This window comes from Xyrauchen texanus, chromosome 9 (assembly GCF_025860055.1).
Source record: "Xyrauchen texanus isolate HMW12.3.18 chromosome 9, RBS_HiC_50CHRs, whole genome shotgun sequence".
NCBI classification, from domain to species: Eukaryota; Metazoa; Chordata; class Actinopteri; order Cypriniformes; family Catostomidae; genus Xyrauchen; species Xyrauchen texanus.
In genome coordinates this window covers 12,825,456-12,843,609 of record NC_068284.1, presented here as the reverse complement: position 1 = coordinate 12,843,609, position 18,154 = coordinate 12,825,456, and the positions used below count along the sequence as shown (strand labels likewise).

The 18,154-nt window shown below is 35.3% G+C and overlaps 1 protein-coding gene across 2 annotated transcripts; it reads right to left on the bottom strand.

The window, feature by feature from the left end:
* Positions 1-282: 282 nt before the first annotated feature.
* Positions 283-16,564, bottom strand: cdc14aa (cell division cycle 14Aa). Of its 2 annotated transcripts, none has more exons than XM_052134563.1 (14): positions 16,245-16,564; positions 15,771-15,861; positions 15,442-15,517; positions 13,311-13,403; positions 13,004-13,083; positions 11,174-11,240; positions 9,783-9,845; positions 9,069-9,156; positions 8,656-8,886; positions 5,915-6,053; positions 5,633-5,804; positions 5,432-5,529; positions 2,992-3,120; positions 283-894 (listed from the first exon to the last, which is right to left on the bottom strand). In XM_052134563.1, exons 1-14 carry the CDS (start codon positions 16,297-16,299, stop codon positions 846-848), a joined length of 1,431 nt encoding a protein of 476 aa, XP_051990523.1. In that variant the 5' UTR covers positions 16,300-16,564; the 3' UTR covers positions 283-845. The 2 variants fall into 2 exon arrangements, with proteins under 2 accessions (XP_051990523.1, XP_051990524.1); XM_052134564.1 differs by lacking the exon at positions 283-894 and adding an exon at positions 904-2,568.
* Positions 16,565-18,154: the final 1,590 nt, after the last annotated feature.

Here is an 18,154-nt window from a genome sequence, read left to right as displayed (position 1 = left end):
TCAGAATAAAATTTCAGTGTACCATTTGTAATTCGGTAATATGAGAGAATTGGTCAGGGGTCTGAACACTTTTGCAAGTCACTGTATATCTATATATATATATTCATAGTTTCCATCCATCCAACACATGGGATTTCAAATGAAAGTCTGATTGGATCAGAGATTACAATATCCAATAATATCACAAGAGTTTTGTGAATAAATTAATGATTGATTTTGATGTATGACCAAATTGGGAATTGTGACACTGAAGAATGTGAAAATATATCACAGTATGAGAGAAGACTCATTTTTTATTGTCTTTTTATGGGCACAAAATGTTTAATTGAGAGATTTGCATAATGCCAGTTGAATGCATCTAAAGTATATTCAGTATAAATTCCAGTGATCCACAGACAACTATCTGTACAAAATGTTTTATAAATTATGTACAATAATATGACAAAACAAATCATATTACACATATAGTCACTTTCACATACAGACACACAAAACACTGCGCTTTTCATTAAATTGTGACTTTCTACAAAATTGTGAGACAAAGCAAAGTTGTTTGGTGACATAAGTCACATTATATAGTAAAACAATTGTCGCCACATGTGTTTGATTTTGGATATACTTTAGACAAAATATACTGTACATATATAAATAAATATTCTTGTCAATATCATAACGGAAAGATGTTATTTTCTAAATTGAAACAGAACTCAATATGCAATTATAACACTTCATAAAATCATTAATAAACACTTTGAGTCCAGTATGTGATTTCTTATTATTTAGCAGCTTTGTAGAGAGATTGAGAAAGGATCCATCCAGGGTCAAATGTCCAGTTGTGATCACCATCAGTGTATAACCACAGCCTTAGTACTGAGCGTATTCAGACTGAAGAGACTGGGGGAAAAAAAATAGATACAAAATTTATATTAAATTACATTTCAAAGTTACAAAGGGTAAAATGATCTTCTAAACAGAATAATTGAGATAATATGAATCTTGAAATTTAAGGTGACCTAACTGCAGTTAAGACTATCATAATAGCACACTTGGTTTTGGCTTTGATGGCTTATAATACTTTTCTATAAAGATACATATAAGGTAAGAGTAAAATTTAAAAGTAAAGTTAAAGGTATAGTGCACCCCAAATAGAAAAATGCTGACAAAATGTACTTACTCGTTCCCTCCACTGTAGCTTTCAAATCTCATTTGTGTTCTTATATATTAAAACATGACGCCTTGGATAAAGACTTTAAATGTCAGTCTTTTTGTCACACAAACCTATTGTATTGCTTCAGAAGACTTGGAATATAGCACATAAGTCATATGGACTTACTTCCGTTCATTTATAGATGAACTATTCTTTATTCCTTAAATGCTAAAATCATACTCATTACAAAAATGTCACATCAAGATCAAAATAATAACAAACCCGTAACAGACAGAAACAGCATAAAGTCAAGGCAGAGGGAAAATTATGATAAAACACAAATTGAAGGAAAATTAGTAGCAGGAAAAAATGAGCTCTAAAGGCCAGGGTATACTCTCTTTTTGGCGTTTCAGATCGGATCGAGCATGAGTCGACCGCGTTGCCTTTCAGAGTATACTCAGGGACGGATTATGACTTGCAAAGGCCCTGGGGCCAATTATCTCCAAGCCCCCCCCCAGTTGTTGAGCGGGGTTGTTGAGAGATGGGTTCGTTGTTCATAGCCAAAAGTTGTAGAGGGGGGGTTCGTTGTTCATGCCCAAAAAATCGCCAAACTAGATCATGCAGCCTTAAAGCCCAGGGCACCCCGGGCAGTCAGGGGCCCCCTGGTAGTCAAGGGCACCGGGGCACTGGCCCCATTGGTCCGGTCGGTAATCCGTCCCCGAGTATACTCCTTAGAATGCGAGCATATATGAACGCGTTCGACGCATGCCCACTACAACAACTTTGTGATACACTTTTAGTACAGTCAACAGCAGGTGGTGCGCACAGACAAGGAATGTCCGTGTGTCGACAAAATGTGGGCCGCGCAAGGACAGTCTGTGCGGACTGTGCTGATGATTTGCGATCAGCCACGCAGACAACAGAAGTATACTTTGGCCTTAAGAGGAACTCATGAGTGAACACCAAAGCCACAGAGTAACCAAAGAGGCTGCCACAGTCTGTTAATGCATGTGGCCAAACGATCACTCACTGGAATGGATCTACTGAGGTAGCGTCTTGGAAACCCACTGAGTCCAGCACACACTGGACCTCTACGAGGGCTTGGCCTGCCCCTGGAGAACGGACTGTAGCCCGTTCTGTTCATAGGCCTGACTGTACGTATAGTATTTATGGTGTTAGCTCCAGTAGGGCTGTTGAGGTTGGTGTTGGCCTCTTGGTTGTAGTTTAAGTGGGAAGGAGGCAGTCGAGGGTCAGTGGTGGGGTAGCCAAAGCCAAAGCCAGATGGAGGTGCAGGGGGGCATTGGGTTATGGCAGGAGGTGAGGAGGGAGTAAAGGAGGAAGGTTGTGTGCTGCTTTCATCGTCATGGAAGTTGTTGTCATCGTAGAGGTTGCCGAGGGAGTGGGCTAAATGGGGATTGAAGCTGTGCAGGGTGAATAAACAGGGGGTTAAAGAGGTAGTTCACACAAAAATCTAAATTCTGTGATCATTTACCCACACTCATGTGCCAAACCAATCTGAATTGCTTTCTTCCCTGGAACATAAAAGAAGATGTTCAGTACTCATTACGCTTCGGTAACCATTAACTTTCATTGTATGGAAGAACAAAAATGCAATGAAAGTGAATGGTGACTGAAAGACCAAAATACATTATTGCCTAACATCTTTTGTGTTCCAAGGAAGAGAGAAAGTCATACAGATTTTATTTTCAAAAAGAGGTTGGGTAAATAATGACAGAAATGTAATTTTGGGGAGAACTATCCCTTTAAGGATGTTTGGGTAAGTAAAATCTTGGCTAAAATCAGTTTAAATCACACATGATGTACAAACACATTTAAGTGCTTACCTTTTAAGGTTGTCGGCAGAAGCGGAAGGGCTGCGTGTTAGTCTCCGTGGAGCAGGAGAGGAGGAGATGAAGAAAGGAGCTTTGGAAGCTCGTAGAGGGGAAATGGTGCCTGGAACTGGGCTTATCCCACTTACAAAAAATGACAAATATCAGGATTCAGCAGAGCACTTGATTTAGATTGAATAATTCATTGATGTAGACCCATAAGGAAGGAAATGTCCTCATCTAAGACTGGAAGCATTCTCCTCATTTTATTGTGTGCATCTTTATTCAGCTGATATTAAAAGAAGCTTATAGCTGAATAATGTTTAAATACTGTTTCCTATTCCAGCTCATTATGCAGAGACAACTATAAGTAAGCCATTCATAGTCGTCGAAAACTGTGAACACTGTGGGGCAAACTCACTAAACAGTTGCAGCACTTTTGCGCATGGTATTGGTATTTTTCTATTCTGCAGAAGAAAGAAAGTCAGACACATCTGGGATGGCATGAGGGTGAGTAAATGATGAGAGAATTTTCATTTTTGAGTGAACTATTCCTTTAAATAATGTCATTGGCATTCCTTTCTGCACAACCATGCCTCCTTTCTATGTAAATTAGGCTAATAATAGATTGCACTTCATTCACAAAAATTGCCTTGAGCAATTGACATGAATGAAAGATGAAAAGCAGGCAGTAAAATGAATCGCTAAACTAGCACAGACAGCACGTGCAAATAACCAGCTCTTTTGCCGGGCGCAATTTATTCTTAGGTGGTTTCCCCTTGTGACTCTTTGGCGTTATAAAAATTGACTGATTGTACAGCCCTACAAAGCAACATTGACTTAACCAATGGTGTTAATTTGGGGCGGGACTATCAGTTTGATCAATGACAGACAAAGCTGGTGAAAACAATGTTTACTTTGGCAATTCTGTTTAGTGACACTATTGGTGCAAAAATCACACACTTCAGCTTTAATGAAACTTGGAATGTCAGTGCCAACATACCCTTAGCGTACCAAATCAATTTGGTGACTGTGCTATCTACTGGTCAAAAATGATAAAGCATTAAATAGTAGGTAAGTATGAAATGGACAAAAATTTTAAGTGGAATAATTTGGCTTTAACCTATGATTTTCTCTCCATATATTCATGGAGGCTTGTAGATATTATAATTACCAAATGTTCAAAGTCTGTTGTACACTATTCCACCAATTTGAACTGATTTACATACTATTTTCTTGCAACTCAGTACAAAGTTTTGCTAAGATCATATTCAAATCAAGCCACACAAAAGACACAAAATATTTCTGCACTTACTGTACACCATACAGAAGTTGCTTGCAGAGTTGCCAGACATGAAGTGACATCTTGCTAATACTTTTGTATATTGACACAACTCTTTTTATGTTTAACTGCGCCATTGCCCTGACAATACCCATAATGTGTTATCTCTGTATAAAGCTAAGCATACACTACATTAATTGCAGTCAATGCCCTGCGAATCATAGTTTGTTTTTTTGTCATGCTAGTATGAACACTTCAGGACTGTAGTGTTTGAACTACACGACCATTCGTCCATGAATGACTTCATTTGTATACCTGATATTAAGATGGGTTATGGGTGATCCAATCACAAATGTACAAGTGAGACATCAGTGTTACACCTGGTCATCTCTTATGACCATTTGTGTTTAGATTTCAGGGAAAGTGTCTCTGATTTATTGAGGACAGACATCAATCGTTAAATCTATGCATTACTGAATGAAAATAAAGCACAAAAAAGTAAAAGATTGTAGCACATTTTCTCTTAATTTTCCCAAACATGCCGTTCAGAGCAGAGTTCTGAGTTATTTTTGTGCAGCACCTGTAAATGAGCTTCTAGTGTGCGTGCTGCTCATAAATGTGTCTCTACTGTACATGTTAATGCATTGACTTTTTTACATTTTCAGAACGTACGCTTATTTCCCTTTAAATCCGCATGGAATCGGCAAATAATGGCCATTTTATAATATTAAAATTAAGATAATTCATTTAATAACATGTCAAAAAACATGAAAGAACTGCTCTCGCCCATTTTCGCACTTTATTGGCACCATTTGCAAAGGAAAATTATAATAATAAAAACAGTTGCGCTCTCTCTATATATTACATTGGCTGTGGCTCATTGTCCGTATTTCGCTCATTGAGTGCGCTTACGTGACATCAAAGACATCTAGATATCAAGCAGTTTTGAAAATTGTCGCAGCGTCTAGGACACATCTCGGCATGTTGCAGGAGTGCGTACACAACAAGACCTTCATCGTGAGATCCGAGACTTCTTGTCGCAGACTCAAAACATCATAGTCGAGCTTGAGTCATGTAGTGCACACTAGGCATTTGTCTCGAATGAAACTGTTGACAGTTCCACTATTCTCAATTAACGGTCATATTCGTTATTTAGTGTAATGTAGGGTATACCTGAGTGTTGTGGTGGTAGATCTGGGGTGGCGTTGGCCCTTTAAGGCTAGTAGTTTGTCGCCTTGAGTTGGAATCATGTCCTCTTTTTTGTAGTCAGTCTAAGTATAACAAGACTGTGTCAATATCAGTGTCATTGTATTGTGGAATCGGATGTGGGATGTGATTGTTGGAGATCAGTCTGATTCAGTTTTCACGTCTCACCTCATCCACACTCTGTGTGGGATTGTGTAGGATTGAGCTGTCGATGGATATGTCGTCCATGTTGGAGATGAGATGGGAAATGTCTCTCTCCTGCTGTCGGCTTTCCGTCAGCTGCTGTTGTTTCAGCTTTGAACGATGGAGGTCACCCTGCACCCACATACTGTGCTGCTTCCTAAAAACAATGAAAGTGAATAGTGACTTGAGTCAAACTTTCTATCATTTTGGGGTGAACTTTCCCTTTAAAAAACTGTTTTATCATTGTCTGTCTTTCTCTCTGCTTACTGGTCAAGAAAGTGCTGTTGTGGTCCAATGATGGAGCCAGGCCTGCAGATTCGTGTCCAAGCAATGGCCTCAGGCGATGTGAAACGATAGTGCTTCATCAAGTAGCAGCCTATCAGTGTACCTGTCCTACCAAGGCCAGCTGTGAAAACAGTGTGAGATGTTTATAACAAAAATTTCAAATAAACCTTTTGGCTGCATTCACACTGCAAAATATGCAGAGTCAGTCCTGTTTGGAGTGCTAAATATGATTTTTAAATAAAGATAAATTCATTAAAAATCAGTGTCTTAGTCGAGACCAGCTCATCTGAGTCCAAGTCCAGTCTGAGACCAGAGTAGGTCCAGTTCGAGTCAAGACCAAGACCAGAAGAGGGTTGAATATGAGTCAAGACCAAGACCGGAGACGGCCCTGTCCGAGTCTGAGTCAAGACCGAGACCAGTAAAGGCTGAGTCTAAGACAAGAATTTAATACATGGATGTATTAAATGTATAATTTAAATAACCATTGACTCTAGGCACATAAAATAACCCTCATTTATTATTTTCTTAAGCTTATGTTGGTTAACAATATTACCAGTTGAGAATACAAATTAAATGACACTACCTAGTTTAAGTGAACAAACTGGTATTACAATTACAACATGTCAGTGTTAACAAAATGTCAGTGAAAAAATCAAATTAAAGGTTCAAAGTGCCTATGTGGATTCGCATGGCAATACAAACTACCAGCTTCTGTATACTATTATATTCCATCCAAGTCAAGTAAACATTTCTGCTTTACAAAATACAGTATTACTGTACCATAACTAAAATGTGCCTAAAAACAAACAATAATTGATTAAATATGATAATGTTTACAAAGAAATTGAATATAAACACTTACATTCAATTTGTTAACAATTTCCTCAATTGCACTATATTTCATTCATTGTAAGTTAAATAAGCATTTCGGCTTACTTTTGCCTGCAAGATTTCATCTTGGAGTATGCACAGAAACCATTCAATTCTGATGGCATTAAGAAGTACTTATACATTTTCTTCAGTATGTGTAGCATTCATGTAACTAATGGCTAAAGCATTTCTAAAAGACTGGAAGCCGTTCAGACCAACGCTGTGCAACGAACCCAGATAGCACATGTACATCTCTGTGATGTCTGTTTTAGATCTTTTCATCTGGAAAGCATCAAACATCTGCTAAACATCTTAGAAAGATCAGATATACAACCATTCTAAATGATAAACGTCTCAAATACATTTGCGAAATGTCTTATTGACATCCGAGACATACTTATTATTGACATACGTCTTAAAGACAATGTAAAACAGACGTCTTCCAGACGTCTTCCAGATGTAAACACAAACATCAAGTAGACGTCTGAATGTTGTACATGTGCTATAAGAAAAAAAGAGTATTTCACAGTTGTCCCGAGACAACAGTAGTTTTTAACAGTAGATGCTCTTTTTATCTTGACAAAAGAACTTAAAAAAATGTTTTTAGGTGCTCCTGCACGAGACGGCAAAAACACAGCAACGGTCAAAGACATCCGTTTAGAATTTTTACATAGAACAATAACTGGAAAACAGCATGGGTGGACATCAAGAATGCGTTTGGTTCGATTTCTGTGAAGCGCTTCTACAGGTGCAGAGCCAACAAAAGTGCCTCTGGTGAGAAACCTCTACGTTTTTCATTGGAACATGTTTGGATGTAAAGAGTAGCATTGCTAGTTTCATTTAAAAAATCTGTTAATTTTTCATGCGTCAGCACGCTGATAAACATGATGTCTACACACGTGGATTTTCGGACATTATTCCCTCAAATGTTGGTTATTTTGAATAACTTTCAACATTATCACATTCGTGGGTTATTTTGCTTAATTTCTATGTAAATTTGGTTACATTTTACAATAAGGTTCTATTCATTAACATTAATAAATGCATTCCTATATTTACTGTGCATTTTTACAATGAGAATCAATAGGTTCATCCAAAAGATGAAAAAAGCTTTATATCGAGTTAGGATGAAATTAGGGTGCATTTCGAACTGTTCTAAGACAAATGCAGATTGGATGTCTAAAAGTCATTCACTAGGGAGCAAGTGGACATCCTATAACTCTCTATGCAGCTAAGTGCATTCACTCCTAAAATTCCATCAAAATTGCAGTTTCAGAACTTTTTACAGCTTGGTATTATTTAAAATTTCACAACTTATTCCCGCTGTCCACATATGTAGACATACATTTTTATGAAAAATATTTACTCTATAAATTATTTATTTATTTTTATTTATTTGCTTGTTTAATAGGTGCTACTAGTTACAAATCAAAAAAGGAAAATGCACACAGCAGTCTCACTCGGGTCTCAGGAGGTTAAATCCTTAAAGATGCAATACAAAGTCTGGATATTTTATAGTCTCTAGAAGGCGATTGACTTTGGTGACCTATCCATACAGACATTTTGTTCCACTCCTGAAAGCTGTAGCATGTACAGAACAATTTGTGTCGCACCTTTTAGTAAACATGTTATTTACACTGATTGTGTGCATGTACAGTACCTCTTTTATGACAACCATCAAATCTTTTGAATTAAAATTGAAGAGCAACCTTGTTCAAATCGCTGTATTTTAGCTAACTGAGTGAATGTCTTGTTTTGTATGAGCTTGAATCTATGCAGTTATTTGTGAATAAGAGTTGCAAGATCATAGAATGAGTCCATCCCAATAGGAACAAATATATCGAGCCTCTCACCCTTGCAGTGGACAGCTACGGCACCCTTTGCACTCTCACAGATGTGCAGAAAGCGTCTTGTGATCAAATCACTAGGTGTGGTGCCGTCTATGAAGAACAAGTCGTGATGTTCAAACCCGGCATCTGTGAAGCGCTGACCTTCATAGATTTTCTTGTTCAGTCGCACCACGTCTGTGACATTGTGCTGGCGGAAGTAGGGGAAATATGCTTCAGGGGCGTGGAGAGGATAACCTAACAGAACCAAAACATCATTATCAGACCTTTTTGACATGGGTTGTTCAATTGCTACGAGTAACTCTCTTAATTTGTTGACGAAAAGGGTTTAATCACCACTGCACTGGTTTTAATGGAATTACAGCAAAGGATATTCAGTTTAACACAATCTTTTGACAGGTGCAAATGTGCCAGCTCACCGTTCTCTATTTTGCTTTTGGGATGAGGTCCACTGAAGGCCAACAGTTTTCCTGGCACAATCCAGTTAAAGTCACCATTTTCCACACGCTTCAAATGTACAAAGAGAATGAGACTTAGTTTGATGAACTAGTATGTCTGTATCAAAACAAACAATAAAAACTGATTGATTCAAATAAGTTTGATTTGTTGTGTTTTGTGGGTGGTTATTTAGCTTATTAGTGGTCAATACTCTCAATCAAGAGGAACAAAGGGTTTTATCTACTTTTAATGTTTGAATATATCTAAGGGATATTGTACAGTCTTTAGTGCAAAATAAACCCGACACTGCAATCAGGAATTTAAGTTGAAGCAGAGGGGTCCTGTATCACCCTAATGAGATCTACTTTGGAAAAACATTGGATAACCATAAAAGGATCCTGTTTATTACGCAGCTACTTACCAAATAAATAGATGAATGTACTTATAGTATTTAAGTGAGTAATAGTTATTCTATTTTGAGAAAAGAAAGAGACCTTGGAGTGATACGAGTGACATGAAACTAGCACAGCTACAGTATGTAGAAAATCAGTTGCATGGACAGAAGTAAGTATGCAACAAGTTTTGACTACAGAATGCTGCGACTGACCAGTCAGAATCAAGTATTCCAGAGAGCTGAGTAATAATGTCATCTATGAGAATTAAATATATCACAATTCAAAAAAGGTGACTGATACCTCATAATGTTCATATTCTTCAACATCAAAATTCTCAAAGTTAAAGAACCCATGCTGCAGGGCCTAAAGGGATGCAAAAATAATACAAATATTAATGAAAAATAACTTATTTGAACTAACTTGTGTTTTCTAGAAATCTCATTGCTTGTAAAGGGAATGTATCTTAAAAATGAGCCTATTATCCATTAATCTTTAGTTGAGCTTTAAAAAAACATTCTTAAATCATGCGTTTAAGGACATACACAAACTAAGGTCGTGCTCTATCTTCTATTGACAAATCATATTTCTACTACAAGCAAAGTCACCCAAACGGTGTAATATGCCATTGCCTTTCAATTCCATAAGTGACTTTTAGAGCATTTTCTCGAAACTCTCCACCCACTAATTGTCCTATTTTTTGTGCTTCCTGTTCATTATCAGATTGTTTGGAAAGTCCTTATGTAATCTGCCTGTTATACACTGTGCCAAATCTTTGTCCCGTGTCACCATTGAAAAGACAGATAATTGGATTAAAAGATTATGCACTGGGGATGGAGTGCATTGAGCGTCTACACTGTTCAGACTTTGTCTGAAGCCACCTGCATAACCTGACACTTAACCAATGGGTCTACAATTCTACACGTTCCCCTGCTTAAAATTGAAACATTAAAATTGGTGGTGCTGCTATAACAGAGGAAAGCCTTGCCAAACCACCCCCTTAAACCCTTAAATGCAATTTCATAAGCACTTATATTTTTCACAAATGGATCTACAAAATGCCCAGATAGTGTAAAAATGTTCTACATATTTTCAAGACAATCAGAAAATAATGGGATCAAATATATTTTGATATATTTTTATGTTTTATTTTCATATGTCAAAGAGATTACTCAACTTGAGTAAGAAATAGCATGTATAATATATGTGCACACACATATGGGATCCAGATAATTCACCATTGTTCAAAATTCATTGTTGCACAGAAAATTTACTTGATATAACATTTATTTGTATACATCATGTCATAATAAACAAAGAAATAGATATCATGTGATAGTAAACTTATATAGATATAAAATAACCATAAAAATATAATTTATAAAAGTGCAAAAGAATAAGAAAAGTAAAAGAAAAAAGATACATTCCAAGAGTCTCAAATGAGCCTATACATTTTTGGTACTTAAATCATTGTATATATAGCTATGGGTTAGGGTTAAAAAAAAAAAATATATATATATATATATATATATATATATATATATATATATATATATATATATATATATATATATATATAATTTTTTGGGTGCAATTTTGGCTTCTTTTTGTTTTGTTTACATAGGTATGGGGGTGGAATGAGGTCCCGGGTCACTAAAGTTCTGAGGTATGGGTTTAATTGTTAATGCACTTACCTTGCGGACTCCTTGTAAACAGTCTAAAATGGTTAGATTATATGTGCAGTTCCCAAACGCAGCATCTCTATTTGAACATAAAAAGAGATTAAATTAATGATAAAAGCTGAGTACTAATCACAGAATCATCTGTAATGATTCATATTACAGTTGGTGTCTCAATGTTACAGTTTTTTACAATCAGTTATTTTTACACATTTCTCAATACTGAGAAATCATTTTCAAAACTCTTTATACAATCTGCACAACATCAGTCTATGTGGACAAAACTGTGGATCAGTTTTCATCAACACAAAATACATTCAGGGACCACTACTTTCAAACATCATGAAATCTTCTGTCACTCACTCTCAACAACGAGCAAAACTTTAAGTAAAAGCAGCTTTTTTTGCACTTGTTTGCGTACTGTTTTCAATACTGTTAAACTTAAGTTCAAAACCTCACACAAAAATACATTTGACAGAATTAGCTATATTTCTATAATAATAATATACTGAAATATATCCACAACCAAGATAAATAAATAATAAAATACAGCTGATTCCTGTTTAAGCTGAAGACCTACCCAGTTGTTTTGTCTTCTATGCCATTACCATCTCTACAAAATAACACATTTTGGAATGGTTCTTTTTGCAAGTATGGATCAACAAGTAGGTAACAGAGAAAGAGGAGTTGACAGGAGAAGGAGATGAGTGCAAATGTGTGGTAGAAGACCAATGAGGGGAGATGGCCAGGGATGGATCAGGCATGCCAAGTGATTCTGTCCTAGGTGTATGAAAAGAGAGGACAGAAGGTGTGATGTGGCCAAATGTGGAAGACAGGGCTGATCGAGTTTAGTAATCTATGTTTGTTAATTTTGTTTTATTTGTATTGTTGTGTACTGGAATTACAGCTTCATTTCTGGATTTTGGGTATCTTTTTTTTTATACAGTAATTCAGGTGGAAGTACTGTTTACTGTTAACTTTTTGAATTTTTAGCTTTTTTGTTATTTTTAATTCATTTGAGATTCATTCCATACTGTTAGTGTACAATGGAGTACATTCTACAGTGAAGTGCCTCTCTTGCGTTGTACAATATTGGTGTACATATGTAAAAAGTCAAGCCCTACAGTAAACCAAAGTATTTCTATTGGGGGAAACAGTTTGCCAGTGTTTTGGTGAACTGAACTGATTTTGAGAGATGTATGAAGTGTTGTGATGTTGTAGGGCATTTTGGATGAAAGATTTACTGTTGTGCTAGTATAAATGTTGATACAGATGAATGCAAAGAGTTTTGAAAATGCGTTCTCAGTATTGAGAAATGTGTGAAAATGATTGTGAAAAATTGTAACAGAGAGGTATGACTGAATTTGGAGGTAGGGGAACCCTGAATTCTGGTTGTGATTTAGGTAACTAGGTATCCTAGGTAACATTTGACATGAACCCCATCCGCAAAAAAACATAATGGCACAAACCTTTTGTGGAAGTATTATATACACATATAGGCCAGCATTAATTGTTAACATAATGAAATTAAAATGGTTTTTGGAATGATTACACTAGATAAATGGACACAGAGTGTGTGTGCTGGATCAAACTAAAACTGATAGATAGATAGATAGATAGATAGATAGATAGATAGATAGATAGATAGATAGATAGATAGATAGATAGATAGATAGATAGATAGATAGATAGATAGATAGATAGATAGATAGATAGATAGATAGATAGATAGATAGATAGATAGATAGATAGATAGATTTTCCCCATTTAAAATCCTGACACATGACAGAATGTGATGTGAACACTTTTGCAAGCTTGTTTCAGACACTGCGTGTAACTTCTCACCTGAAAGGCAGGTATGACACATTAGTTCCAGAGATCATGGCCCGGTAAACCTCCTCTGGGGTTTTCTTTAAATAGATAACCTGGAGAGAAGCAAGAGCAAGAGATTAATAGCAATTTCTCTGAGGACAGACTCTGAAATGTGGGAAGTGTGAATAGCTTTTGTTCTTTTCCCACTGTTGAACCAGTTTTGTCAGGGCATACATGTCTTGAGATTTTAAAGAGTCTTTGGGTCTCTCAGAACAGAAATTGATGGTTAAAATCAACAATAAATATCAACTTCTAAAGTCCATGAAAGATATCAACTCACTGCATAAGCACCGATGAGGACGGCTGCATTGGCCCTCTTTCGTTGGTCATAACTGGTGTAGTGGATGATACGCTTTCTGGACAGAGTAAAAGACTGCAGACGTGCACAAAACACACATTAAGAACATTCAGATTTATGGATGTTACAGTAATAGCAAAGGCTCTAGTTTTCTTTTATATGCTTTTTTGCTTTCCTAAAATTTGCTTTTGGTTTCCCTTTTTCTGAACAAGGGAATTGCATTTATAATCTCTTGTACAGAAGAAGACAGTCTTTACAACACTACTTAGAATGTGTACATTTGTAAAAGAGGATTACCCAGTTTATATGAAATGTATTGTATATATATATATATATATATATATATATATATATATATATATATATATATATATATATATATATATATATATATGAGCCACTTAAGGTCATTTGCAGTTTTGTTTTCATTTCATTAATAAAAATGTTAAGCATTCATACAATGATGACAGGTATCAGGATGAGGTGGGGCTAGTACAGTGGCTCTAAAAAGTATTTGAGCAGTTAATCCATGCTTAAAAATATATGTAATCACATTAGATTGCCTAAGGAAAGTCAAGTTAGTTCGGAGAAAAGCTCTAGCATCTTTTGTTTTCAGATGCAGCTTGGATTGTAATTAAATCGATACACATTTAATTGTGGATTAAAGGAATGTTCCAGATTTAATGCAAGTTAAGTTCAGTTGACAGCATTTGTGGCATAATGTTGATTACCACAAAAATGTGTTTAGACTCGTCCCTCCTTTTCTTTAAAATAAAAAGCAAAAATCTGGGTTACAGTGAGACACTCACCATTTTTGGAGGCTTTAAACAGAAATGTGAAGTTTATAATTTTATAACAGCACTTACATTAATTCTTCTGTTAAAACTCATGTATTATTTGAGCTGTAAAGTTTCATTTTTACGGTCATTTTTGGGTTGTAATGTTTGTTGACATTATTACATCGTCATGGTAACGAAGTTGTAAAATTGGCTATAGCTTTACACAGATGTGGTTAGTAAGTGATTTTATCACACTAAAATCATGTTTTCACACATATTGTTTATGTCTTGTGGCTATACTTTTAAAACAGAGAGGATTTTAATGATAAAAAATGCCCTCAGTCACTTCCATTGTAAGAGTGTCACTGCAACACAGATTTTTGCTTTTTTTATTAAAGAGTCGAAATAATTTTTTTGTGGTAATAAAATTATGCCACACATGTTGTTGATTGAGTTTAACTTGTATTGAACACGGAATATTCCTTTAAGTGTCTAAACATTTTCTAGGGACACGAGACATTCACAGAGTACACAAATAAATTCAACTCCAGATTCAAAGCAAGTCATTTTCAGAATAAGGCCTCTAAAGCTCAGGTTTGTCTTTCATTCATGCCAGAAACTTCTGTCTCTATCTTCAGAAGTGTAACTCACATGAAGCAGCAACAGAGCACACTCTAATGCTCACTGCAGGAACTGCTTGTTATTCATCAAAATGAACTGAAGTCTTGCAACAAGTGAAAAGGTTGACCCTTATTAAAACCATGACTGTTGAGGGCGGTGACCTAAAGACACCCCATAAAGCTCTTAAAAACTGACAAATGATCAATTTAATTTATTTCAGTGCAAATCCAGGCTTAATATTAATATACTATTTGCAGTGGCCCAACTATCTCTGTTTCCAAGAGGTTATTTACAAGAATCTGTAATCTTAGATTCATCTAAGAAAATGTCAATCCACATTTATTCTCAGTGCATTGCAGTGTGTACTAAAAGACATCAACATCTCAACTGTTGCACTATCCAGAATATTTCCAGACAGTTTTTCCCCCTTCAGACAACAGGGACAGATTTTGAATGATTTTCTATTGTTAAACTGCAACATAAAATAAATAAATAAATAAATAATAATAAAAAAAATCCTTGTAGGCATTAAACTACTGTATGTAATAATAATAATAATAATAATAACAAAATAAATGTATCAATGTCTATCAAATTGTGAAAAAAACAAAACTATATTTGATCAGTATGAAAAATTATTGTGTATGAATACCTTGATGATAAAAACAGCTTTGTGATACAAACACTGAACTATTTAAATAGTTTTACCTTACCTTTAGTTTTTTGTTCAGTTTACAGCAGTATCTGTACAGCATTGCTAGATTAAGTGGTCCAAAATCTGCATAAAAACTGAGAACAGAAATGTGCCATAAAATAATCATCATTACATAATCAGCTCTAACAATCAAAAAATTGACAAAAAATACCACATTTGTATGTTAGGCGATTCTAGTTATATTAACACTCTTATCTAATATCTATATCTTATTTTTTAACAGTTTCCTCAAACCTCAGTATGGGATTTTTAAGAGTAAATAAACTCATAAAATTATCCACCTTGATAAAATCATTCAATGGTCTAAATTCAGAACTGATGACTCACTTTTCATAAATAAATTCATCATCCGTACTGAAGAAATGTGTGTTTGCTGTGCTCTTGGGTTTGCTTCTAAGAGTAGCAAAATACAGACGATCTGGAAAAAGGCAAAAAGATCACAATAAGAGGAAATAAAAGAAATAAGAGTGAACTGCACTATATTAAACACATATTTAATGCATTTACACAACATTAGTTAACACACATGTAAAATGTCATCAAATTTTGACTTAAAATTGAATGTGCATAAATTGATCTCATTAGCATTACAGTATATTGTTTGTTGATGAATTATATGATGTAAATAAAGTTAAGTGCATTAAGTGTGTTTAAATATGCTAAGACATTCCGGTTAGGCCTATGTATGAACCAGACTAGAAAATGGTTTGTAATAGCGCTTTGCTTTTTGACCTTTTACACATTAACTATGTAGATATCCTATAGCTAACGTATCCTATTACTTTAATGATTAATAATTACCTTTGATTAACTCAGAAGCACCAAGCAGCTCATTGTCATCTCCCATTTTATTCATGGGAGTTTAATTCGTTCCAGATAAGTTTATGTAATTGTAAAATAAATGTACTTCAAATGTAAATCCGTTATATCTGGCGGAGAAGTAATCACAGTCCTGTTATAAACCACTTGTGTGTCCTGTAATCTCTTCCATGCCGACTAGGCTATAGACAGCAAATCCTCTAAATCTCTTCGAACGGAGAGAGACTAAAAAACATGATATAATCCATCAATTGAATGTCACATATGATCGTGTAGAGTGTGAGTTCTTGCATAGCTGCAAACTTTATGGTACACTGTTCAAGGGACAATGCTTAGTAACCACGTGCCATACCACCCCACAAAAGCGCGTTGCTAAGGAGGGGACCATATAGACCAATCAGCGATCGAGACGTAACGTCTGATATAAACACTGGAGGAGATTTTGGATTAGTAGACACTCAGAGCCACCAGTGTCATGTGCCTAATGCAAATGTTCAACTAAAAAAAATTATTTGGCACATACCACATAAATTACAAGAAGAAAAAAAAAGTATCTAAAGGCTTATGCTCATATGCTTGAAATTAGGTTTGAGGACAAATATAAATTATCAAAATTTCTTTCCAAAGCTATTTTTATAATTAGTTATTTAAATGAGACAATAAATTAGTAATAAATTATGAAGGAAATGCAGCCAACAAGCTTGCATGGAAATTTCTTCAATATTGTTTGAAAAACTGGTTAAAAGGATAGTTCACCCAAAAATAAATATTCTCTCATTATTCACTTACTCTGATGTCATCCCAGATGTGTACAACTGTCTTTCTTCAGCAGAACACAAATGTAGATTTTTACAAGAAGTCCTTATAATAGAAATACAAGTGTGCCAGCACTTTGATGGTCCAAAAGTCACATTTAGGCAGCATAAAAGTAATCCACACGACTCCAGTCGATCAATGAACGTCTTCTGAAGTGAATCGATACATTTGGTAAAAAATAAATAGATAATTAAAACTTTATTAACTTTTAAATAGCACTTCCTGCCAGCAGCTGATGTGAAGCATGACATAAGCTTGTCGGCGAGTTCACGTGAGAATTCGGAAGCGGCACTTATTTACAACAGATGAACGAACGTCATGTGAGTGTTCATCCATTTCAAACTGCATCAGATTTAAAGTTAAAAACGTTTTGATTATCAACTTGTTTCTTACACAAATGTATAGATTCACTTCAGAAGACTTCATTGATCGACTGGAGTCGTGTGGATTACTTTTATGCTGCCTAAATAGTGCCGTCAAAGTGCTGGCACACTTGTATTTCTATTATAAGGACCTCTATCTTCTTATAAAAATCTACATTTGTGTTCTGCTGAAGCAAGACAGTTGTACACATCTGGGATGACATAAGGGTAAGTGAATAACAAGAGAAATTTCATTTTTGGGTGAACTATCCCTTTAAGAGAATACTCAGAGTGTGCAAAGATGTTATCAAGGCAAAGGGTGACTCTGTTTAAAAAACCTTATTTTTTGGACACTACACATAATTCCCAAACTTCAATTTGTGTTATTATAGTTTTGATGACTTTAAAATTATTCTAAAGTATGTAAAATAGTATGAATGTGAGATAGATAGATAGATAGATAGATAGACAGACAGACAGACAGACAGACAGACAGACAGACAGACAGATAGACAGGCAGACAGACAGAGAGATAAATAGATAGATAGATAGATAGATAGATAGATAGATAGATAGATAGATAGATAGATAGATAGATAGATAGATAGATAGATAGATAGATAGATAGATAGATAGATAGATAGATAGATAGATAGATAGATAGATAGATAGATTGATTGATTGATTTGCTTACTTGTGATGTGACTTATCCAG

What these genes read in the sequence shown, in the direction of transcription:
- cdc14aa (XM_052134564.1), bottom strand. Translation starts at nt 16,299, where the DNA reads ATGAATAAAATGGGAGATGACAATGAGCTGCTTGGTGCTTCTGAGTTA. An exon ending in CAAAAGCAAAATAGAGAACG is followed by an intron (nt 8,887 to 9,068) that starts GTGAGCTGGCAC and finishes TGGTTCTGTTAG; the next exon opens with GTTATCCTCTCCACGCCCCT. An exon ending in CCACACAGAGTGTGGATGAG is followed by an intron (nt 5,530 to 5,632) that starts GTGAGACGTGAA and finishes TGTTATACTTAG; the next exon opens with ACTGACTACAAAAAAGAGGA.